The sequence below is a fragment of the Colletotrichum karsti genome, assembly GCF_011947395.1.
Source record: "Colletotrichum karsti strain CkLH20 chromosome Unknown Scaffold31, whole genome shotgun sequence".
NCBI lineage: Eukaryota > Fungi > Ascomycota > Sordariomycetes > Glomerellales > Glomerellaceae > Colletotrichum > Colletotrichum karsti.
Genome location: NW_024065931.1, coordinates 593,688 through 618,975, shown reverse-complemented (window position 1 = coordinate 618,975; position 25,288 = coordinate 593,688). Strand labels below are relative to the sequence as shown.

Genomic DNA, 25,288 nt, shown 5'->3' with positions numbered 1-25,288 from the left:
CACCAGTCAGCACCATTCTGTAAGGTGCCTTACCACCTCAGCATAAGGTACAGCTACAGCCTACAGCACCCCCTCCCCTCCCTCCAAGGCCCGAGCGGACCCAAGAAACACGGCCCTCGCCCACTTTCGATCCTCCGACGACAAACTCCCCTCTCCCCGTCTCCCGTCTGCACTAGACTCTAGACTCACCTCCCGTCACCTCAGACTCAGACTCAGACTCCAGTGTTCCCTCCCACCCGCTCGCTGTCGCTGCGCTTCGCTTCGTCTGCGTCTGCATCTGCGTCTTTCTTTGTCACCTTTCCCCCCCCCATTCCCTTCCCCTCCCCTCCCGTCCCTCACTCTCGAAAAATATCCCAACCCGATTTGCCTGTGTCTGTCCATTGACTGGACTGACCTGGTTTTCGCCTTTCCCTTCCGCAGCCCGTCAACGAACAAAGTCTTTCCTGCTTTGCTTTGCTTTGCGAAACCTTTTGTCTCTGCGACGACCGTCCTCTTGTATTTTGTTTTTGGACATCCGTCGATCCCGCCACCCTGCCTTCCGACAAGTCACAAAACGGCCTTCCCGCGCCAGTAATTATACCCCCGCAGACGACGATACCAAATAACTCCTGGGCTCGTTACCGAACCACCGCACCGCAACGCAACGCACCGCACAGCTCCCTACCTAACCTATCGCCCAAGGCAAGGCAAGGCAATTGTGGTTCTGCGAGAGAACGCCTTATTAGAACGACTTAATTCTCACCCTTCCTTCTCTCCCCCCTTTTTCTCCCGTGCTCCGCTCGACGTGGTATTCCCTTCGCGAGGACCCGCCTGCGCTACTGCTCTGGGCTGTCGACAACTACCACGACCTCACCTCCTCGACAACTCCCTCTACCAACCAAACCAAACCAAACCAAACCAACCAACGAAACCATCCTCGCACAACTCCAACCATGTCGCGCGCGAATCCTCCCAACGCTTCGGGCTCCCGAAAGATCTCGTTCAACGTGAGCGAGCAGTACGACATCCAAGATGTTGTCGGTGAGGGTGCTTACGGAGTTGTCTGGTATGTCGGCACGAGTTCCAATTCGCACCCCGGGAGACCCGTCCAACTGACCGAGACCATTACAGCTCCGCGATACACAAGCCCTCCGGCCAAAAGGTGGCCATCAAGAAGATCACTCCCTTCGACCACTCCATGTTCTGCCTGAGAACGCTGCGTGAGATGAAGCTGTTGAGATACTTCAACCATGAGAACATCATCTCCATCCTCGATATCCAGAAGCCCCGAAGTTATGAGACCTTCAACGAGGTCTACCTCATCCAAGTACGTTACCCCTGGAAGACTTGCTTCGCGCGACACAATCGCTGACCAGCCTTCGCTTCCAGGAGCTTATGGAGACGGACATGCACCGTGTTATCCGCACCCAAGACCTGTCCGACGACCATTGCCAATACTTCATCTACCAGACTCTGCGTGCCCTCAAGGCCATGCACTCTGCCAACGTTCTCCACCGTGACTTGAAGCCCTCCAACCTGCTTCTCAATGCCAACTGCGATCTGAAAGTCTGCGACTTCGGTCTTGCGCGTTCTGCAGCTTCCCAGGAGGACAACTCAGGTTTCATGACGGAATACGTCGCAACACGATGGTACCGTGCTCCCGAGATCATGTTGACCTTCAAGGAGTACACGAAAGCCATTGACGTGTGGTCGGTGGGTTGCATCCTGGCTGAGATGCTGAGCGGAAAGCCCCTGTTCCCCGGCAAGGACTGTAAGTCTATTCCATCGTCAACCGCGCTGCTGAATCTGTGACGCTGACGACGACAAACAGACCACCACCAGTTGACCCTGATTCTCGACGTCCTCGGAACGCCGACAATGGAGGATTACTACGGAATCAAGTCTCGTCGCGCGAGAGAGTATATCCGATCGCTGCCCTTCAAGAAGAAGGTGCCCTTCCGTACTCTCTTCCCCAAGACGTCTGACTTGGCTCTTGACCTGCTCGAGAAGCTTCTCGCTTTCAACCCTGTTAAGCGCATTACGGTTGAGGAAGCTCTCAAGCACCCCTACCTCGAGCCTTACCACGACCCCGATGATGAGCCCACCGCGCCGCCCATCCCGGAGGAGTTCTTCGACTTCGACAAGCACAAGGACAACCTGAGCAAGGAGCAGCTGAAGCAGTTGATCTACCAGGAGATCATGCGGTGAGCGACGGCGCAGGGAACAGGCAGGAAAAGTCCACGTGTCAAGTGTGTGGATGATTTGGAAAGGACACGACTCGGGCGACATGCCGAGCCAGCAGCAGAGAGATACAGAGAGCAGGGGATGATGATGACGATGGTCCAGAGGAACTGAGAGGACTCTATAGACATTTGACGTGGACGGAGAACTGAGCCGTGAGGCTGGCGGAGGTCAGGAAATACAAAGGAACATTTGTGAGGCGAGGCAGATCCGGCTGGAGTCGGCTAGATCAATGATGGATAGGCAAATATTTCTCGTCTAATTCTTTTCGTTGTTTCTTCACCATGACTTCTTGTTTCTCGATCGATCTGAGCACTTTGTCAGAAAGCAGTCGACGTGGTGGGAGAACACAATGCAAGCAACATGCGCCAAGAAGCCGCGCAGCACCGCCTCAAGACTGGCTGTCGTAAGTCCATGTCATTGAATGCAGGGTAGACTCATGTTTTTATGGGAAGCCAGCTTGCATTGTATCTTGCTGGTAGTTCGGTCGTGTCAATCGACACTCGTCAACACTCACGGTCAGGGGAAGACGGTAGGTATCTCAGCCCTACAGCTCATCCATCACTCAACCATGCCCAGGGGCATGCCAGACGCCGCGTAAAGCAAGACCGAAGCTATATGAATAATTTTTTTCAATTCCAGGGTATCATCATTATATGTAGCATTCGTCTTGCCCGACAAGACTTCCAGATCCGGCCCAGCCTTTTTGCTCGTACTCTCCCTTCCGAGCAACAACCCATCCTGAAAGACAGAGAGAGGGGGGAGTTTCCGTTTCTGTTTGTACGTGGCAAGAGGAAAGCGGGAATATCCGGGCCCTCTTGCCGTCGAGTCCCCCAAGCAGTTCCGTGTTCTAAATTTGACGTCGTCTTTGAGAGTCGAGTCCTCGCGCCAGCACCGCATCGCATCGCCCATTGCAGACGCCTGGCGGTCGCTGTGCTCGCTGTTAAAGTTGTATCCAAAACCAAAGATTCTCGTGTGTGCGTGTGTTCGCGACCGTCATGTTGCCCGTTTTCTAGTCAACCATTATCGACATCTCCTGAACGGGTCACGTCGCTCATGTCGAATCATTGCGCGTGCTGTGTCGCCGCTGGTGTTGTAGTCGCAGCCGCCCCCTCTCATCGAGTAGGGTGTGTCGTCATCGTCGTCAAATCCTCAGGCTCCCAATACCCAGAGCTCAACACCCAATACCCCAAACTTCTCGCCCTCGTCGCTTAGCGGCTCGTTGCCAAAGGTATGGCTGCGCCCGCTGTGGCCACGGTTGAGGCTGTCGTCGAGCCACAGGCCGTAGTGGCCGTCGCCGGCTCCGACGCTCAGAAAGCCCGTCTCGCAGTTGATGTAGTAGTCGTTGATGCCCGAGTACGGGAACGCCTTGAAGCGGATCGACTCGCTCGGTGCGGGCGACGGCTGGGCGCGGTCGTCGTCGGAGAAGGTCGAACGGACCGGGCTCGCGACGGTGGTTATCCGGGTGAGGTTCGTTGTGTCGGCGGAGGGCGGAGGCGGGAGGGGGGTGAGTGTCGAGGCGCGCCAGAGGAAGCACTCGCCGTTTCCGAAGTACTTGGGTGCCGGGCGGGGATATTCGGAGAGGTAGGCGCCGAATGTCTGGAGGCCGGTATTGTCAGTCTAACGGTGGTCGAATATAGCATCTCATTTGGCCACAAGTGCAAGCACGGAGCGGCCAGAGTCTGCGGGGTCCCGAGCCTTCTTTAACAATAAGGATGTACTTACGCCACCAGCGTCGTCTCTAACGACCAAAACGAACCCAACTCTCCGGCCCTGGTACATGGCTGCCTTCTGGTAGAGAGTTGCCAGGCTGGCCCCATCTTGTTCCAGGCTGTATACCAGCTTCCAGTCCTCCATGATCCGTAGTCGCTCCGGGAGCATGATGCGGATCTCTTCCGCGACGCCGGGGCTCAGCAGTCGTGCGCTCTGGGGCGTGCTCTCCTTGAACCCGTGAAGAACGATAGGGTCTAACGGCGGCGGTCGGAAGGGGCTCGCGGTGCGTTTGATGTGGGAGGGCATGAAAACGCCATTGATGCCGTCCATGAAGGCACCGCCGCCCGCGGGCTCGGTGTGGGCGTGGGATAGGTGCGAGGGCTCGTGAGGGTGGCCATGGCCGCCGTAGGATTCGGGGACGTCGGAGGAGAAGCGGCGAACGAGACCGGACCACATTGTCGATATCATGGAGTTGGACAGCGAAGGGTTGGCGGACGAGTGTGCCGGCGTGTGGGCGCCCGAAGACGAAGGGGTTTCCGGAGGGCTCTGGTAAGCCATCTTGGGCCTGGCACGTGGGCTGGATTGAGGGAGGCGTGGTCTATGGGTGGTTGAGGTCGAAGATGTGCGGGACGGGCGAGAAGATGTCGGTTGCGGGTTCAAAGGTAATCATCGAACGGATGGAGGTGGAGGCAAAGGCTACGACTGGCAGGTTGGGATTGTGGTGGTGGGAGGGAAAACGAAGGACGAAAACGACAGTGGTTGGGGTAAGCAGCAGGCAAGTTTGGTTTTCGGGTTGCCTAATAACATGTACCTATGATAAGGCCAGCAAGAAAGCCGGTATGAGGAGGTTTAGGTAAAGTAAATGAGGCCAGGCGGAAGGCAAGGTGGTCAACGGGTTTGGCATCGGTGCAACTTTGGCTTTCGGCCAACGGCGGTGAGTTCGGATCAGGGTCCCGCTGTCCCTTCTGCAAAGACGTGGAGCCGTGACAGCGGATTCTAGGTTGATTCACTTGAAGTAGGGAGTTTAAGTTACGTAGTTAATGAATGGATGCAGTAGTTGCAGTCGCAGTTGCGGTTGCAGTTGTCTCGGCCACCAATCGCTGGGAGGGAGGGGCATTTAGCTGAGGTGATGATGATGCTGGTGTCACTTCTGCTTGTCGCCGCGATATTCATTCTTTCTTTTGCGGTTGCATTTAACTGTTGGAAGTGGTGTGTTGCCAGAGTGGCATAGACCAGTTGGAAAGTGGGAATCATGCGGTATCAAAGCTGAGAACGCGGCTTGACCAAGCCTGACGTCGTTGGGGGCTAGCACTGATGGTGGACGCCACGAATGAGGGGTAAGATGCCTCAGATCAGGTAGGTACCTACGAAGGTAGGCAGATTCGTAGGTACATAGCTCTGTAGGTACTTTAATGTAATATGGATATGTTGGTTGTTCCGTTCTTTGCTCTACTAAGGTACTTCGTAGATAAGCGCCTGTCACCTGGATTTGACACGCAGGGAACGGCGTGACAGCTCTGACCAGCTGCGGACAGTTGGCGATAACGTCTTGTGAAGTGGCCCCATTTTCGTCCCAGCCATCCCCGGCCGGACCCCCGGGACGCCGGTCTCGTCTCCGGTTACGTACAAGTCGCAGCCCATGGCAATGCACTCTTACCCTAGCATTACTTGATAAGTCAAGCTCACGGATCCTCAGAGTGATGAGTCGAATCACGAGGCACATGAAGTGTACAAACGTGCAGGAAACAGCTTGGATTTCCCGTTCGTGGAATTGCTCTAACATAACTATTACCTTTAACAGGTCTGCTGTCCGTCATCCCGCTTGCGCACTTCCAGGGGCGGGCGAGATACAGCATCTCATGTCAGACTGGGGGTGTTCGTGACAAGAAGAGAACAAATGACACGACACAAACATGCGTGCCCACCGCCCCAAAACACCAAAACACCATGCCCGGACCCAGGCCTGGGATCCCTCATTTTTTCGGTATCTTCACATCCCTCCCTTTCGTCGTCAGAAATGCAGCGAGCGACGTGCCTCCCCAAACCGTCATTCCTCCATCGCGTATCGCATAAATGCAGACAAAAGTCTGCCTCCAATCCTACACCTTCATTCTTTGTACATGAATTGTGTTTCATGATGGTACATGACATATATATCCGTGAAATATAAATGAAAACAAACTACAGCGCCTTGCCGACGCTGTTTCCGCTGCCTTGGCTCACTTGGCTCGGTCTTCGTGCGGGCTTGCGCTGCTCTCCCGCGCGATAACCGGCTATGGGGCTCTCCGCCTCGTAGCGATTTGCGGACGTTCCGGCGACTGGGCCGACGTCCGGACCCGGATCGCTCCAGCCGTCCATGCTCACTCCACTGCTGTACTTGGAGCTAAAGCTGTCGGCTCGGGTGTGTGCTGAGCCGGGTATCCTGGGTGCCGATCCGCCAGCCTGACTGTAGTCGCTACTCGTCTGGGTCGAGCGGCTGCCCAGCAGTCCTGGGCGTTCCAGATCAAAGGGATCAGATCGGAACTTATCACGCCTCGTCGAAAAACTCTCTATGCTCTGCATGGAATCCCGATACATGGAATCCATACGCGGCGAGATAGTCGACCCGCTTGGTGGACGAGCGATGTTCCCACCGATCGATGTTCCCCTAGACCGCCTGACATCAGCCACGTATGTTGTTGGTGGCTTGACGGCGGCAGCAGGGGCGGAAATAGCATTCGAGTCCGCGAATGGGTTGTTGGCGGACGGGTTGACCACGGTAAGCGGTGCTGGCTTGGCTGAGTCGTGCGGCAGGGCGTTGATATCCGAGAAAGGATTGGTGGAGGCATTGTCGAAATTGAGTCCCAGTCCGCCGAGGAAGTGATCGGCCGATCCAGCGCTGCCCTTGCCTCGACTGAGGCGCCTGCGTTGAGCCTCACGTTCGACTTCCCTCTCGTCCATGCCCAACAACGTCAGGAAGTCGGGTTGACCGGCTGCGGCAGCCTTTCGTTCTTTCATGCCCCGAGAGGACGCAAAGGGATCCTTTTCGGTATTGCTGTCCCCGCGCAAACGCCAGTTGAACTTCATATCCGCCGTCAACCTTTCCCACCAATCCTTCATCCGGTCCTTGGTCGTAACCACATCGCGAGGTCCTCCTTGATTTGACAAGGAGGAACTGTTGCGGCTGTGTTGCGAAACGTTCATGAACTGCGATCGACCGCCGGTCGAGGCGCTGTCACGGTTACGGGAGACCAGGCCTCCTATCTGGCCGCGGAACCGATTGAAGTTGTAACCGAGAGCCGCCTTGAGCTTGGCTGAGCGTGGTGTCGGTCCCAGGGATTCGCGATCGATGACAAACTTCTCGCCGGTCCTGAAGCTGGGATCCGTCGATAGCGGCGTGAGCAGCGTGCTCCGGCGCTTCTTGATCAATCGCTTGCGCCAGAACCACAGGAGGAAGCCAAGCAAGCCGATGACTACCGCAGCACCCACAACACTCGACGCGATCACGACTGGCGTCGCCACCCCACCAGATCTGGTTCCCCCTGTCGAAGGCTGGCTGCTCGCGGGAGCATTGTTTCCGTTCCCGTTCCCGGCCCCGGCCTCACCTGCGGCGGTGCCTGGGTTGAGAACCGTAGGAGCAGCCGCAGCAGGAGTGCTCGTGGGCGATGGACTAACGTCACTCAGCGCGGGCGGCGTCTGAACTGGTGGTGTGGGGACTGCGTTGGCATCAGTCTGGCTGGTTCCTGGAGCGGGTGGAGGTAAGTTGGGAATGACAGGGAGTGAAGACGACGAGGACAAAGGAGGGACCTGTGCGGGTAGAGGCACGCTTTGTGAAGGAAAGCTAGGAATATTTTGGAACGTTGGGATGGTCGCCGGCGGTTCCGCATCAACAAGAGGCGGCGTCGAGGACGACGAAGGTATGATGATCGGTAGAGGGGGAGGGTTGGAGACCACGGGAGCAGGCGGCGCTTGTGTCTGCTGTAATGGTATAGAGGAGGGAGTTGTGGCTGGTGGAGGAGGTGGTGGTGGTGGAAGAGGGGGTGGTAATGAGGAGCTCGTCGTACTCGCTGAACTGGTAGTCAAGACGACCGGCGGCGGCGGCGGCGGAGGCGGAGGCGACGAAGTTGTCACCGGAGGAGGCGGCGGCGGCGGAGGAGGCGCTACCACGGGGGGTGGTGCGCTTGTCTGCGGCGGAGGTGTCGACCGTGTCGTCGAGGAAGAAGTCGAAGTCGATGTTGACGTCGAGCGAGACGTACTTGTCGATTGTCGGTTCTGGTTGTTCGTTCTCGTTTTCGCCCCCTTCGGCACAGCCGTACACCTCTTTCCGTTGAAGGTCGTGATAAAAGCCCCATCCGGGAGGTTTGATCGGTTGGGACTCGACATTGTCGTAGTGTGTTGCGATTCCAGTCGCAGAGTACCGAGTAGTTGAGAATCGAACAATGACCCTGAAAAGGGTGAAAAGAAGCAGAGATAAGAACTAGGAGAAGCCTAGTCGGCCATCTAGGTCGATCGGTAAAATCTCATGAGGAACCTGTTCAACGCGAAGAATGCGGCCGGAAGCCGTTCGGGGTGAGCCTGTGATGATGCTGAACGCGGATGAATACGAAAGTGAGCTGGTCTTTCTCCAAAGACTCTGCTATGATTGTTGTTGTCGTCGTGGTCGTCGTTTTCGCCGAGGCGGATAAGCAGACTGGAGTGCGATGGCCAGCACGTTGAGCTGAAGGTGAAGAAGTGAAAGTCGGAAACCGACTGGCGGATCGTGAGAAGAATCGAAAAGGACGAATCGAAGATGGTGGGAAGAGGAGAGGAAGAGAAGAGGTTGGGGTGAAGGGGGAGTAAGAGGAACAAGAGGGTCAGGCAGGGTAAAGCATGGGAAAGCAGGGTATAGTATGGTAAGGCAAGGGAAAAAAAAGGCCGGTGTGGTTTGGTTTGGAGTGGACTGGAGATGCAGCGGTAGGGTCTGGGTTTGAGTCCCGACCTTGTCGACTGAGGCTCGCGGGATGTCTCTCCGATCGAGCGGGACAGGGACCACACACACACACACACACACACACACACATAGACATACACTTCTTCCTGGACACCTCTCACACGAACAATGGTGCTATGCTACATGCAGGCAGGCACTTGCGTGTTACATGGAACAGCATGGACCACTTCCAAGTTCCGGGAGTGTACCGCAAGGAAAGGATGTTGGGCCAGAGGTGTGTGTGAGAGACAGAGTGAGAGAGTGTGGATGAGTTGAGGTTGTGGACATGGGGATTGGACGGTAGGCGCCGAGCGACAACGTTACTTCGCGTACCTCTCCTTACTTTAATCGAGGACGACCGAGGTGACAGACCCCCGACACGAAAGACAGGCAGACGAAAGAGGAGAGTCTGCGCCGAGGACGGGCATGCAAGTTGGAGCCGGAGCCGCTGCAGCAGCGCATCTGCATCTGCGTCTGCTTCTGCCTCTAGTTCTGCAACTACTGTGACTGCACTGCGAGAGACGGACTACGTCTACGCCGTGTGTTTTGCGCAAGGTGCCTCGAATCAATGCCGTAGTGCCGCGCCGTCAGGCCCGTAGTACGGATCGTGGCATCAAGTTAGAGGTTGCTGACACGGGTGACACTTGTCGGGTCGACAGTCATCGACTCGTGCTCGTCCTCTTTTCCGTGCGAAGATGCAGAAGCAGAGGCGGAATGAGCATCAGCATCAGCAACAGCACCCGCTTCCGCGGCAAGCAGAGCACGGGCATTGATGGTGTCTGTCGCAGAGCAAGGGAGGATTGATGAATGTTTGATGGATCTCGGGCACACTGCGGGATTGGTTGATGCCCATGCCGGCCGTGTCTGAGGAGGTTGCTTTAGGAAGAGAAGACGAGGGCATCACGGAAGCAAGGAAGAGGGGAAAGTAGCAGGGGGTAGCCCAGAAGAGGTTGAAGAGGCAGACCAATGGGGCCAAGATTCTAAAGAGCTGCAGCAGCAGAGAGCTGTTAAAGTGGCGGTAGTGGAAAGGTTAGAAGTCGGCTTGATGCCTAATAGCTGATAGGCACTCTGTATGCGCACCGCAGCGCACCTCAGGAAAAAGACGACCTGCCCGGGCTTGGAGTGCAGTTGAGGCTCGTTGCAGATTCTGGCAAGGAACCAGAAAAAAAAGAAGAAAAAAGAGGGAAAGCGCCCAAAGACGGCGACGACCCCTGGTCTGTAACACACCTGAAGCACTTAAACCCGCCCACAATGCTGTGAAGTGCGTTCCAGACTGGGGATCCCCGCCAATGCCACCCCACTTGCCCACGTCTGCCGCAGCAGGTACCAGCACAGCTCTTTCCCATTGGGACTGACCACCTCCGCCTTCTGTGACAGTCTAACCCTAAAATGTCAATGACCCTGCAGGACTGCAGGAAGCAGCTACCATGACGGAAGTAACCCTCAGACCTCAGACAGGAGCCGGGCCATTCAGAACGCAGGAAAGCCACTTGGTGTGGGGTCAACTGCACCCACTCCCGTCGATGGTTGCTCTTGCTCTTTGCTCTGTGCTATCGCTCTTGCTACGCCTTAGGTATTCTATGTCTCTCCTCACTGTGAGGAAACCACGACCAGAATGGCCTTTTGGTTGGCTCTTTCCTCCGGATCTCGTCTCACACTAAAAAAGACCTCGAAGCGAGTTTGGGGGGATTCAACGCCTTCCTTCCTCAGTCCTCACCTCACGCAGTTCCTACCTCGGCCATTAGACGCTATCGACTTGCTGTAGCAGATGGAAAGATTGACAGACATGCCTCAATGTTGCATCCTTCCGCCCCTACTCCTCACCCACCCACCCAACACCACCACCACCGTCGCCTCCCTCCCTCCCCTGGCATCTCTGGCGTCATCCGGCGTCTATCGGCTATATCACTTTGCAGAAACTTCGTTAGCCACGCTTCATTTGTATGAACCAGATCTACTAGCGACACTCTGCCGGCTCTTTCCTAACGGCCTTGAAAGACTAAATTGACAGCCGCTATCAACCATTCGGGCATGGATTTCTAGACAGATTGATGAGCCCAATCAAGTAGCGAATGCTGCCTCTATTCCCTCTTGGCGGCCGCCGAAAGAGGGCAGGCGCGCGCATCTGCATCATCTCCATCCTCGTCCGTCATCAATTTATTTCTCCGGCCATCTCCAAACAATACCCTGGACAACACATCTTGGCCACGGTCACAGTCTTGACCCCTCGCTCCGAGATCCACCTCGTCAACCGTCACACGCTCTGGAAATAGCATCAAGTCACCCAATCCACGCCTTCTCCCTCTCTTTCTCTCAAACAAATGCGGGCCCTACACCGCTAGCCATCTTCTTCTTTTTTCGCATGCAAATCCGGAGAAGGCCTGCTGTTACCAAGTACGGAGAACTCCCCTTCGCCTACCTTACTTTACCATGCATGAGCTACGGAGAATTCCCGCTGAGCTCCTCTTTTGCAACTCGCTCCCATTTTGGCCTCATGACACAACTTCTCATACATACGGTAGGGCACCGAGATGCGCGCTGCCATGCTGGAAACAGAAACATCACGCAATACTTCCGCACCGTGAAGCAGACCGACTCGGGCACGGCGGGGCCATCTCATCATCACCAACTCAACCGCTTAGACTGAATTGCGCACTCGTCGTCCTGTCCTCTTTGCCCTCGTATTTTCGGTCCCTGCCGCCTTATCCTCGATGCGCCGTGCTTGGCTTTCGACTGAACAGGTACGAATGTCTTGACGCTACGGCTCGTCCGTCCTTCGGCCAACGCCCGTCGACGCTGCTTCACCTGATAATTCTGAAGGTGAATGTCATAATTCAACAACAGACGGTGAGGAGCTGCTCTCTCGGCATTTGCGCGACTCGGCTATCAGAGCCTCTACCGCCAACCACCCCTTGTGGGCAAGAAGCGCCAAACCATCTTGACGGCTTGTAATGATTGGAGTTGAGACGGTTTAGCCACTGGCGACCAACTTCTGTGCGGTGATACGGTTTCTTGATGCACTGCATAATCCGCTCGCGGCACAAGGCGACAAGTCTATGACTTTATTGCAGGCACTACCCCGTAAGGGACACCTCGTGGCATGACCACCCATACTGGGCGGCTGGGATGGCACTTCGCAGGCTGTTCCCAGTCCGTCCACCAAAGCGAAGGGTCCCCCGCAGCCGTTTGCGAGATATTGACCTTCCGTCCTCTTCCTCCCCACTACCCACCACGGCGTCAAACACCCAGGGGCTAAAAGGTCGATCAACTGACAGGCATCCGCCGTCTGCACGGGTGGTCCTTGGAAACATACGAAAAACGTCCTTGCGGCTTGCCCAGCCTTCCAACCCGGCCACTCAGTCTTCTTTCCGTTGACGCATCCGCCGGGGAACAGGAATAGGATCGCAGCATGGTCCTTTCGAGTTGGCGCGTCTCGAATATCGACTTGAGAATGCACAACTTCTAAACATGCTCATCGCACAGCCCGATTCCTATCATCATGTCGAGTGCTCACCGGTTTTGAATTCATCTCTTCGTTGCCATGTCAGATTCGAAAAGAGATCTTTTTGCGAGTAAGTAGAAGGAAGAGGATGCGCTTGAGATACGTTGTCGATCAGGTTCGGGAGCAGACCCTCCTGCGCAGATATGATGCACATGACGAAGGGATCCTCCGTGCCGGAAGGGTTCCAGTTGAATCGACAGAAGGGGTTTCGACGAGGGATACAAGCTTAAACGAATGATGAGCAGGAGCCCGGGCTGCCAAGTAGCCGAGTCTCTCTACTCCCGCGACTCTGTTACGGCGATATAGGAACGCTCGATAATTAGCGAGCCCATTATGTTTGTGTTATGTCCTGTGCGAGATCCGCGGATCATCAAACGGGGCAACGACCATGGCCCGCAGTATGAAACCAGGCGACCAAACAATCCACGGCAGAGGCAGATATGCCACCGAACGGTTGCATCAGACTGTCAACATTCTGGCCGCGTCGAGCGGCATGGCCGATGGTAGACATTGCGCAGTTTGACAGCACACAGTCTTCGTGGTGGCATAGCAGCGATTGGTTGTCGTTGATGGTGCGACCAGTGAGATCTTTGCAAGACAAGTGTCAGAATCTCTAGCGAACGGCTAAGGGACCAGTCAACCACAACTCTGCTGGAGAATGGATGAACTTCAAGCATACGGCGAAAAGTCAATCAAGCTTGACTTGCGAAAAAAGGAGTGGGGGGTATAAGAGGGCTAGGACGTTGGATCTTGGCTGCAGAAGCCCGAAACAACGTACGCGTACTTGAACAGTGCTTCGTGTCCGTGAGCGATGTGCTCGGGGCCTACATGTATGGATGAGTCGCGGCCAGGGTAATGTCATTGATCCGAGTAAGGTTAACAACTACGTAACCCGAGGGCTTGTTTAGGTATGCAAATACAACCTTGCACAACGTGTCCGACATGACAGAGGAGAGGAGGAATAGCACACGACATATTGCCGTTTTGCCATGGGAGAATCCAGACCAGTCTGGACGGGATAGACCTGGCGGCAGTAAACATATAACATCAAGGTAGAAAAGAAAGAGTGCATCATGCCGTGCGTTGTTTTGTTTTTAAAGTCTTGATACGATGTGCAATTAACCTCCGGCAACACAGACAGACAGCTGCATGTTAGGGCCCGCCAAAGTTTGTGCACCACCATCCCACAGACATCATCAATCAGAGGCAGCTAGAACTGAAGGATGGAGAAGAGGCGAGAAGTGAAAACATTGGCAAGGTTCAAGGGCCCTTTCGGCCGTCGGAAAAATCCCCTTCTTTTTTTCCCCCTCGGTAAGCTATGGAACAACTTAAGTTACCTACTAGTCGGGCTATCCGCTCTGAGCGCTAGAACGCCGTACCGAAACACCGGAGCCAGACCGGCCAGCTGGGACGGGACTCGGCAAGTGAGGGGCACGGAGGGCGCTACCAAGGGTTTCCGTTCACGGCTCGGAGCAGATGGACGACAAAACGGTGTGCTCTTGGCGTTGATTGGCAGCCAATTCTTGTCCCTGGATCACCCGGAGCCAATGCAAAGCTACTGTGGTGTCAGTGTGGTGCATGACATGTATCTGCAGCGCCATGCTATTGGTGTCGCTATCATCGTTCTCTGCCTACCTCACCTCCTGTCGCAAGTACACGAAGGAGGGCAATTTGTGCAAGACTAGGCAGTCAACCACACACCCACACGCATCTATCGGGCAGCAAGAAGGAAAGGGAGCATGACGTTGGGTTTGGACAGCGAAGACGTCAAGCGCACATTTGCGGCCTCGACCTCCTTGTTCCACAGAGTGGCTACACTGTACCTTACCAGGTTGAGCCATGCAACGGCGCGGCCGGGTCTTGTGGCCGGAGCCGGGGTCCACTCCTGTCACCCGTCCCGCATATTTCTCCGTTCCGGCAGGAGGCGGAGCCCGGTGTGGGTTAGCGCGAATGAGTCAGCACACTGATTCCAGGAACTCCCGTCCCGTCCTGTCCCGTCTCCTTGGTTCCCGTCGACACCCGCCTCCCGTATGGTCATGTCCATATCCGACTCACCAGCCACCGGGAAGCATCAAGCCACAAAACTCCAGCCTCAAGGCGCGCTTTTGCAGGGTGCCTCGCGCTATTCGGTCCTCAGCAAATCATGGCTTGTTTTGTTCCTGTCGACCCCTGAAAAAGAACCAACAAACAATCGAAATGGACCTGTTGGACGGCGCATCGAGGAGCAGAAGACCACACAGCTGCAGCAATGCTGCATCGTACGGTGGGCCAACGGTTCAATGAGTCCAACAAGAGCCCGACAACGGTAATTAGCACCACAAGCACCAGGCATTAGCAGCGAACAGCACCGGCTGCCAAGCGCTCGCTACTGCGTCCTTCTCTGCGACCTCCTCACCTCGGCCACATCTGCTTGCCTACCTGAGTTTAGACGGTTTCCATACCCAGCATCCTCGAGTGTGAATTACGGATACTGAGTCGCCTGGATGCTGGATAATCGCCCGGCACGCTTCAGCCTACCTGACCAGGTATCTATCTTGAGAGCAGAATTACGGATATTATTAGTGCGCAACGACAACCGAACGGGTACTCGTACCAGCTGCAGCTCTCCGGACTGCTTCCGCCTGGCTGCTTGCTTGCTGCTGTTGCTGTCTCTTCTACCCCGTTATCCGTACTGCATGGGATCAATTTTCGATTTTCAATTTTCTCTTTGCTCATCCGTCGTTTCCCCCTTTCCACAGAACTGGAAACTTGAGGTGAATTGACAATCGACGTTCGATCGGCCTGAAGCGAGCAAACAATCCTGGGTGAAGCGAGGCCGTTTCGCATCTCCATCTCCATCTCACCACCAAACACAATCTCAACCCCGCTCGAGCTCTCTCCAGCTCCTTCTCTCTCCACCGTTGCCCGCCTCCGCCGCCGTCGCCGCCGCCGACCACATTGTCTCTCCCGGAAACTCAACTTCTTTCTTCCTACTACTCTATCTGCGTCTGGCGGTTATTGTGTCATCGCACCAAGCAACTAGTCTGAGACGCTCGCAACGCCATGTTCGGAACCTATCCCGCCCTGGGTGAGTTGACTGATTCATTCGATCCAATGAGTGTGCTGCCAGCCGTTATATCACGGTCAAGCGACTCGTCCCGTTCCTGCGGCTTCGCAGACTCTGATTTCAGTTCAATTTACTTCCCACCCATCATCTCCTTGGCCTTGACTTCCCCCTCCTTCTTCCTTCCGCTTCACTGGAAAGCACGTGTCCAAGCTATGCTGTATCTACACTTCCCCTCCTGCTGCCCTCCTTTTGCAGTGAGTGACCCCTAGTCGACCTCTCTCTGCCTCCTGAACCCCTCCGTTTTCGTCCTATTTCCCCACCACCCCTAACCCGTCGATCTACATCATCAATGCTTTATCCTCGCCAACCTTGAAGCGATGGTGGCCAAGTAGCCGGTCTTATCGTCCTGCACCGGAAGCCTGTCTCTTCCGTGCTTGATCTGCTTCGGTTCTTTGGCGCCGCGTCCTTGGCGGCCCGTCCGCGGAGCCACCTGCTCCCGGCCGGCGGGAGCCACCACTACCGCCGCCCGATGCTGTCCCTACCACCAATAACGCATCAATCACTCTCACCCACGCACTTACATACGTTTTTCTCCCGTTCGTCTTCAGCTGTCAATTTACCATGATCTGCATGTCCTTTGCTCATTGAAACATGCCATCCTAATATGAACTTACAGCAAACCTGCCAACCGCCGTCAAAATCGACCCCAAAGATGTTCCGCCCCCAACGCCCGTGAAGCTGCCCAACAGCCGCCCTCAACTGCAAGCCCCTTCAGCGCCTACCGGTGAGACGAAGCCATTGACGTCCATCCTGCAAAATGTATATCGCCCGGCAGACGTCACATCCACCGTCTTTGATGCTCTTGGGGTACACCTCATCCCGGACGCCACCCCCGCAGATCTCATCCCGGACTCCGCGTTCCTCCCCGACTTTGAGTCTTGGGATAAGCTCTCCCCGGATGAGGCACGTGAGAAGAACGCGGATACGCGCAAGGATCTGAATAATGGCGTCCAATCACCTGGTTGTCAAACCTACCTCGACCGCAAGCGCGAGCTGTCTCACTCGAACGATGTCGCCTTCCGTACGGTGAGGCGCATTCCCGCGCCCAAAGGCGAGCAGCAGGCACGACTTGGAAACTCGTACGAGTTTTTCAGATGTCTCGAGGCTTTCACCACTTACTGGGATGATACGTCCAAGCCCAACCCATCCCTCGATGCTAAGGAAACGTCGGGGGAGGACAAGGCTGTCGAGGCGGAAAAGTCTGAGCAGGACACTTCGCAGACCCCTGAACAACCCCGCGTCATCCGCACGTCGGCCGGTTCCTCGATGCCTCCAGAGTACCGCCAAAGTCTCATTACCGCCTTCCTCAAACTTGTAGCTTACGATTTCGGCTGTAACGTCTCAGCTCCCCGAACCGAGCCCCGTCTGCACATCACCGCCGCCCCATCTGCCGTCCCCAAACGTCAAAAGGAACCCCTGCCACCCAGAGCTTCATACTTCGCGTCTGGATGCACTTTCATCTTCCGCACCCCTAGGACCCGTGAGGCTGCTCGAAAGGGTATCATCGAAGGACCCCTGGCCGCCGTCACTGCTCGGGGGTCTACGTCTTTTGAGAACGACAGCGATCAAGCAATCGACTTGGCCCGCGAACTTGTTGCCGCCCTCGTCACCGCCCAGCACCGTGCCCGCGAAGGCAAGACGGAGAAGCGGTCTGGCGAGGGCCAGTGGTGGACATCTAAGCCCCGTTGGGGCGGTGGCTCCGGAGGCCCCATCGGCCGCGAGGTCGAGAGGGACGCCATCCAGGGCGACAAGGACAACGTGGACTCGGAGACCGGCCAGCCTGCGAGCAAGAGACCGCGCAAGAACATGTCCATCTACGATAACTACCGCATGCTTCGCCCGCCTTCCGCCAGTTGGGACCAAAAGTCTCAATACGAAGCCATCGGCAAGGTCAAGGGGGTCGGCTACGATGACATCTTCGTCATCAGCTCGCTATTCCACCACGTCAGCTTTCTGCGAGTTCGCGTGCCGGAGCGCCTGCTCGAGGTTCTGGAGGGCGCGGGCGAGGATGGCGTCCACCGCAGCTGGGCCCAGGTCGAAGTGCGCCGCACCCCTTGGTTCGATTTCTTCAAGATGGACGAGCGGCTGGACGCCATGCGTCTCGTCTGGTGCCTGATGAACTGGCTCATGAGGAAGCAGGAAGAGAAGAACGAGGAGGACGTCAAGATGGTCGATGCATAATCGCTCAGCGTCATCAGCGGGGAGCGTCTTTGGACTGAAGATTCTTTTTCTTGGGCATGGTAGACTGGATACATGTCCGACACTTTGAACAAAGTAAATTTACAGCTGATTTTCTTCCATCTTCCATCACGTGGGAAGGTTTGTGGCATTCTCTTCATTCGCGGACTTACGCAAAGTGACTCGTGAATATCTTACAATAACAGACGTCCATAAAGACACTGTCCCTATGCCCGTCTACTGCATACAAGTCGTTCATCGTCACTCTTGCCGTAATGCAACCTTGAGGTCAAATTGCCGCGTGAGTTTGTGGCAGCCGGGAACACCCTGTAGATCCAAGAAGGTAAACGAGGTGTGGCAGTCTGCGTTTCCTAATCTGCAAGACATATAGTAACAAGCTCGCCAGGCCTCCCTCCTGTACAGCTCTCGATCGACACGACCCTTTCGAGCTACTGCGTTCCCAACACTGAAACGCGTTTCCGGCCAACCCACACCATCTTCAGCTTCGGATGTTTCCTATCGTGAGGAACGGGAAACAAACCGGTGGCTTGGCTGGGCCAGGCCCCGGTTATAGAGTTCATGCAGCGAAGAAGCAAAAGAGAGAAAAGGTTTGGTGTTCAGCAAGATGGTTTGCCAGAGTCCACTGGTTATCGACAGACCAATCCAAACACGCGGGACCCTCCACGACACAATACAATATAATACATCCTGCGATATGGTTCTGCCTCGACCAAGGGTTCCCTCACGGGATTGAGTTGCGGGTGTCCTAGCCTCGTTCGGACCGGCGCCGGAGCCGGATTGGCAACTCAAAAAGCAGGTATGGCAGCAGCACGTTGATATGGTTCTACGGACTGCTCCGCCCACCGGGTGGTGATTCACGAGGAGGGGTAGACTCCCGACATGGTTGGGCCATCGTAAGTACGAAGTAGCCATCTACTGAAGGACCGTTATCTCCGCAAGTTTGGGTGCCGTCATCGTCGAGCAAGTAGCTCCTCCCTCACCCACAGAACCACGGAATGAGAGGCTCAATTTGAAGCTTATTTAGCCGCGCATTATGATCTACGATGCGTCTCCGAACTGCAAGATAGCTGGGCAATGCGCAGGCCTTGGGGGCCCAGGGCGAGGAGTGGCGGGGAAGGTCTGCTGTTGCGTTGGAGATGGTGTGACTGGGGGAAAATTCGTGTTGAGGTATCCCGCCGGTTAAATTAATGACGTAGTGAAATTAAGAAGCAGATACATGTCGGTGCTAGGTAGCATAACTAGTTCAGTATTGAAGGACTGGAATATGCGGGAGCATGGAGCTTCCAGCTTCACCTGTCAACCAGATTTTCTTTTGGACTCATAGCAATATTGGCATCAGAAGCCTTAGACCTTCATCTTTCATATCCTCGGATCATCATGTCCGTAGGGTGAAAATATGTCGTCGATACTACAAACCTGACCATCGCGACAGCTGTATTAACTGTGGTAGCGCTCCAAGGCTCAAAGAGGCTGGGTGTCTTACGGCCAAAGCCCCGTCTCGGGCAGGCACGCCGGAAGTCATGACAACCAAGACAACCGTAGATGGGCATGGGCCGAGATCCGCAAAGACACTCCGGACGTGTCTCAAGGCTTATTGTTAAGGGACAGAAATGATACCTTTCTGACGGCTTCGAGACATCTCCCGTGGCTGGGCCGGAGGTCTACTCCGGAAATTGGCGGTGGCTTGATTCTTGCTAAGTCGTCAACCATTGAGACCGCATTCTATCGACATGCGTTTTAAAGGAATAGAGAAGAGGGCAAGATGCGGATGAATGTACTATCCTCCGAGCATGCGGGCCAGGGTCCCGGTGGCTTGACAATGTCGCGTCAGGCCCATGATGAATGTACAGAAGCCTCAATGGATGCCCGACTACTCACGACGGAATGTGCGACGGCAACGCACATGCCACGAGGCTCGAAGGCGTCACGGTGACATTCCCAGTTTGCAGGGCGACGCATGCGGGTGAGAAAGTGGTTCTGGCGAACCCCCTTCTTCGTTCGCGTGGCTAGGACGTGCCAGAGACCGGGTGCTACCAAGGCGCCACGAAGCCATCTGGTTGGGTCAAGGACCAGAAACTTAACGAAAAACCGGGCAATGGCAACGGTATGGCGTTGAACACAGCGCAGCCACGCAGCTAGCTGAGAGCTCTTGTCGTATACCCGGAGCTTCATGTCCAGTCAAACAGATCTTTAGACCACGACGACAAGGCCGGCACGAGCTCAAGATTTAAAAGGGATCTCGTCCCATCAATGGCTCGTCTCCGCGTTGCTACCGTAGCGGCTGCTTTTGGAACCTAACACCCGCTGCGCAGATGGTATTACATACTGTTGTCGTTGCGTTTTCCAAATCTTGAGACCCTAAATTTAGGTCGTCCAGTCTCTGATCAGAAATGAAGTAGAAACTCAGGCGGGTCCAGAATAGCGAGCTGTGGTTATCGTGTTGGTCGTCGTCGACAACGTTCGTTGACGCCAAAGACATGCATCTCGTGAAACCTGAACCTGATGTCTTAGAAAGGCGATTGAGACTGTAGGCGCTGACAGACGGTGTCGCATGCCGAAGAACAGTCTCTGGACCCCAAATCGACAAGGGTGTCCCGCCTCCATCAGTCAGGTGCGCCACAATGATCGGCAATCCCGTAACCTTACCTTTTTAGGATCGGGAACAATATGGAGTGCGTATCTGATCCCTATTGTTTACGACTTGAGGTATGTTGGCAGTCAAGACTGTAGAGTAGCCTGGATAGACCGAAGATGGTAAGTCGGGCAGAGCAAACGGTTGTAACGACGTGCCGTGGCTTCGCGAGCTCGTGGCGTTCAATAAATTGCTTCGCGAACTCGGGTCATTGACTTGAAGCATGCTTGAGACAGCAATTAGACTGATGTGAAGATGTTTGCAGACAAGGCCGGCATGAGAGTTAACGCGGGGATGTGACTACGGTGAGATGGCGCGTAGGTTCCTAGGTAACGGACTCTCCGCTGCGATGAGATGGAAAGTTGTGGATTCTTGACAAGGGTCTCGATGCTGGTTTGCGGATCGCAATGATCAAGACCGAGGCATCATTGAGATGTCGGGTCGTGGTGTTAGTACGGTTGACAGGCGATTTGCCTAAGGTAGCTTGGCCCTAAGAAAGAGATGTCAAGGATGCCCAATTGCGCTGGACGATGCGAACGAGTTTGGCGATGCATGCAGTCATTTGGCAGAGGCAGCCGGCGCTTGTCAACGACCTAGTTGTAGTTATCGCGATGCGTTGCAAGGCGCTCTTAGCGATATGTCGGAGTGGTCAGTTTCGGTAGACGGAAGACATAAGTTGTTGGTCAAGTGCATGTACGAATACCCGACCAATCAAGGCAGCACAGCACAGCCATGACGGACCAGCGCAGGGTCTTCCGAATCAGCTCGGACGGGAATGCTCAGCTGGACCGGGGCAAGTGCTCAGCAGCTCCGGGTACGGATGGGAGAGTCGAAGAGTAGGAGAGCTAACAACAAGTGCCGTGGCAGACAGTTCCCGAGGGCTGGGGAGGCTAAGGTGCCTAGTCAATTATTAGAGACGAGGGGTTTGAGAGAAGTCGATTCGAGACAGAAGCGCGCCAGGCAAGCGAGAGGTGAGACTAGGCGGAGAGTGTTGCGGACGATGTGATGGAGCAACAGCTCCAGGGGTCTCTTCTCAAGCACTTTGAAGCGGGACGGAGAGGCGGGCAGTGCCGAGTCCATGTCGACAAGGAGAGTTGCGATGCTGTTGCGGCTGAAACGGAGGTGACCGGAATGCAGCAATAAGCAATAGTCTGCATGTAAGCTACCTCTACCTAAGCAACAGTCTTTAGTCTGAATAATCAAGAGGACTTGGTTACTGATAGAATGCATGACGGCGATATGAGTAAGGTACGTACAGAATCGTAAGGATTGGGGGAAGAAAAAAAGGGTAAAAAACGTACCTATGTTGCAAGTGCATATGATGGCAGGCAAAGAACAAGAAGTCGTGCTTCAGAAACAAGCAGGAACGGTGGAACCGGACGCCACAACTCCACGGGACGCGGCACTCAACCAGGTTGGCGGCATCGTGGCATCCATCGCGAATGCTGCACGGCGGGCACGACGCAGGGCAGTGACGGCCCAAAGCGGCTTAGCGGCTGTGGCTGCTCCTCATCTCGGCTCTCACCGGGATGGGAAACGTCTTGGTATGGTCCGTGCATCCCTCTGCTCAGTGTGACCACTACTGATTGTGGCATCTGCAGCATTTTCTGTTGTTTTTCTCTTTCCTTACCTAGGTATCCGTAGCGCACAGCAGTGTTTCTTGTTGCTGACTACGACGACGCAGTTCCCCATTGTAGGTACCATGCTGGCCATGCTGGCCATGCTGGCTAGGAACGAAATGATGTGATGGCCCTCGTGCTTGCCGATAAACTTGGGGAAACATGTTGTACTCGGACCCACCTCCGTTAGCAGAAGAAGCCTCTTGGACTTTGCGTCTCGAGCCGTTTCTTCCGTTCACGACCAATCGTCACTCTCTTACGGCTTAACACATGCCGTTCTGTTCCTCGGCGCCTACGACGATTGCCCCAACATTACGTAGTCCTGTTAGTGGGCTGTCATTGTCTACCTCCACCTTCCATTCCTGCGCAGTAAGATACGGATACCCAAAGACCAAGCAAGGCCTCGATGTGATCCTAGTGTCTTCAGTGTTTCTCGCGCGTCAGCATCCCCGCCAAAACGGAAAAAAACAATTGGATTGGTTCAATCGGAGCCTTACAGAGAAACGTTCCTAAGGTAGCTCTCGACCCCTCCACCACCAAAAACCCCGACCACCTCTGCGCCGTGCTCTTACCTCCCGCCTCTCCTCCGCCATCATCTCGCAGACCTTACATTCCACCACGGCAAGCCGAAGACTCCGCCCGTTCTGTCGTCTTCTTCTTCGACACCTCCTGCATACCTTTCCGCAGCCATCCCTTCTGCTTCCACACCAACTCTTACCTCCTCTTCCGCGCGCCAACATTTCAACTGCTCATTGTGTCATTACGCCTCTGAATCGACCGAACACGACCTTCACCCGATCCGTCTTTCAAGCCAACTACCTCAACCGCCGCCATTTCCAGCTAGCAAGACCCCCTACTAGTCACATCACCCTTGCTGCATGAGCCATCTCCCGCTTCGAGGTATTCCTTTTCAGCTAGTCCCTCGTGCTGGAGCTGCCAGAAAACACTCCCGTGCTTGCTGCTTGAACCGTTTTCGCACTCACAAGCCGCTGACATTGGCCCCGTTGTCACTCGACTAGTCCCGAGACCCAAGCACGCGCATCTACCTCCCGCACGACGGCCTTCGTCCTTGACCTCCTCGCTTCCCCTCACCACCTCCCGGACCGACGACAACCTCGAGACGACCTCGCGCGTCTATAAGACATCCCGCTTTTCCGGACTGTTTTGCTGAGCGCACTCCTCTGTCCAGACAACTTCACCGAGCTCCGAATACTTCGACGACCCCTCGCGGGCGCAGTCTGTCAATCAAGACCTGCCGAGGCCACGACGTTATCATAAACATGTCTGGATACCCAGGTCATTACGGAGGATATCAGGGTGGTCCACCACCGCAGCAGCAATATGCTCAGCAGGGCGGCTACTACCCGTATGATTGAAGATTCTCTAGCACGAGCGCGACCAGATGCTGACATTGTCCCATAGTCCACCGCAGCAGGGCTACAACGGATATCCTCCTCAGCAGGGATACGGCTACCAACAACCCTCCCCTCAACCGTATGGGTACAATCAGGTAGAGACATATGCCGACGTTGTCATGATTCCAACAACTAAACGGTCAATTAGCTTCCGCCTCAACAGCAGTATGGCGGTTATGCGCCCCAGCCCAACTACAACAACCGCCCTGGTAAGTCGCGAAAGCTTTAGCAGAGCTCCATTTGGTTGTAATTGATAATCCTAAACCTACGTAGGGATGCCGACAGCGAACTCGAATGCGTACGTGCACGGCAACCACAACGCTCCTCCGCCTCCTCCATCCCAACCGCAAGGATTCGGCCACGGCGCGCCCAACAACTACCACTTTCAGTACTCCAACTGTACTGGCCGAAGAAAGGCCCTGTTGATTGGAATCAACTACTTTGGCCAACGAGGCCAGTTGCGCGGATGCATCAACGACGTGAAGAACATGTCAGCTTACCTCGTCGAACGTTTTGGGTACAAGCGAGAAGATATGGTCCTTTTGACGGACGACCAGCAAAACCCCATGAGCCAGCCGACCAAACAGAACCTCCTCAGAGCTATGCACTGGCTTGTGAAAGACGCAAGGCCAAACGACTCTCTCTTCTTCCACTACTCAGGTATGGCGGGAAACACAAGACATTTGACCGTTTGCTGACATTTGCAGGACACGGAGGTCAAACCAAGGATCTTGACGGCGATGAAGACGACGGGTACGACGAGGTCATTTACCCTGTTGACTTCCGCCAGACTGGTCACATCACGGACGATGAGATGCACAGAATTATGGTGCAGCCGTTGCAAGCTGGTGTGAGACTGACTGCTATTTTCGACTCATGTCACTCGGGAACTGCCCTTGATTTGCCCTATATCTACTCGACCCAGGGCATCCTCAAGGAACCCAACCTGGCCAAGGAAGCTGGCCAAGGCCTTCTGGGCGCCATTTCGTCATACAGCCAAGGCGATCTTGGCGGTGTTGCGAGCAACATCATGGGCTTTATCAAGAAGGCCACTACCGGCGAGGACGCTCACAACCGCGCCATGCAAACCAAGACTTCACCGGCCGACGTAATTATGTTTTCTGGAAGCAAAGATGACCAGACCTCGTATGGACCCCATTTCTACTTTCTGCTATGATACCCACCTTATCTCATTTTCGCATGTTTGCAAGCGTCCCCCGGAAAAGGGGAGTATTGGAATTGACGAGCCCGTCTCCTGGTGAGAGGGCAGTAAAAGCTGGGGAAGCGCGCACAAAAAGTAGTGCCTGAGTGGCTAGTCATTGTTCATATTAATGGGCCAATGTAACAGGCTCTTTTCTCATACGCTCTAGAGCAAGGCGCAACTGAATACGGTTGCTGTTTTGCTCTAGGGCGATGAGCCACGTTAGGTCCATGACGAGCCACAAGTGTGGCCCTGAGGACGAAGTCCCGCAACACTTTCTCTTGATTTTTACGTATCTTCTGTCAGGTCAAGGGTATGGGACTAATTTGGATCATAGGGCCGACGCTACAATTGCTGCTCAAGCAACAGGCGCCATGTCTTGGGCTTTCATCACGGCTCTGAAGAAGAATCCTCAGCAAAGCTACGTGCAGTTGCTCAACAGTATTCGAGACGAACTCGCGACGCGTTACACGCAGAAGCCGCAACTGTCGTGCAGTCACCCCTTGAGTACGTACAACTTGCGCTGGACGCCTACATCGACAACTTGACTGACTTCGCATAACGTAGACACCAATCTTCTGTTCGTCATGTAATATACCCCACGCAACGGCCGGTCCGCCTTGTACATGTCATGTCATTGTTCCCTACTTCGACCTCGAGAGGTCATAATCAGGTTCGATAGACGGAGGTAGGCACGGAGATCATCACGGAAAGGGAAAGGTTGGACTGGCGA

General features: G+C 55.0%; 4 protein-coding genes across 4 annotated transcripts; 3 read left to right on the top strand and 1 right to left on the bottom strand.

Annotated features, from left to right (window-relative positions):
- Positions 1–932: 932 nt before the first annotated feature.
- CkaCkLH20_09059 (mitogen-activated protein kinase) lies at positions 933–2,187 on the top strand (the record flags this gene model as incomplete). The annotated part of the gene is made up of 4 exons (XM_038891774.1): positions 933–1,045; positions 1,111–1,306; positions 1,369–1,750; positions 1,811–2,187. The coding sequence occupies 4 exons, from the start codon at positions 933–935 to the stop codon at positions 2,185–2,187; spliced, it is 1,068 nt and encodes a 355-aa protein (XP_038743061.1).
- Positions 2,188–3,372: 1,185 nt separating this feature from the next.
- On the bottom strand, positions 3,373–4,491 carry CkaCkLH20_09058 (uncharacterized protein; the record flags this gene model as incomplete). The annotated part of the gene is made up of 2 exons (XM_038891773.1): positions 3,373–3,819; positions 3,946–4,491. 2 exons carry the CDS (start codon positions 4,489–4,491, stop codon positions 3,373–3,375), a joined length of 993 nt encoding a protein of 330 aa, XP_038743060.1.
- Positions 4,492–16,110: 11,619 nt separating this feature from the next.
- On the top strand, positions 16,111–17,670 carry CkaCkLH20_09057 (uncharacterized protein; the record flags this gene model as incomplete). The annotated part of the gene is made up of 1 exon (XM_038891772.1): positions 16,111–17,670. The coding sequence occupies one exon, from the start codon at positions 16,111–16,113 to the stop codon at positions 17,668–17,670; it is 1,560 nt and encodes a 519-aa protein (XP_038743059.1).
- A 5,549-nt stretch (positions 17,671–23,219) lies between these two features.
- CkaCkLH20_09056 (caspase domain-containing protein) lies at positions 23,220–25,103 on the top strand (the record flags this gene model as incomplete). The annotated part of the gene is made up of 6 exons (XM_038891771.1): positions 23,220–23,305; positions 23,362–23,449; positions 23,503–23,563; positions 23,628–24,014; positions 24,062–24,500; positions 24,893–25,103. 6 exons carry the CDS (start codon positions 23,220–23,222, stop codon positions 25,101–25,103), a joined length of 1,272 nt encoding a protein of 423 aa, XP_038743058.1.
- Positions 25,104–25,288: the final 185 nt, after the last annotated feature.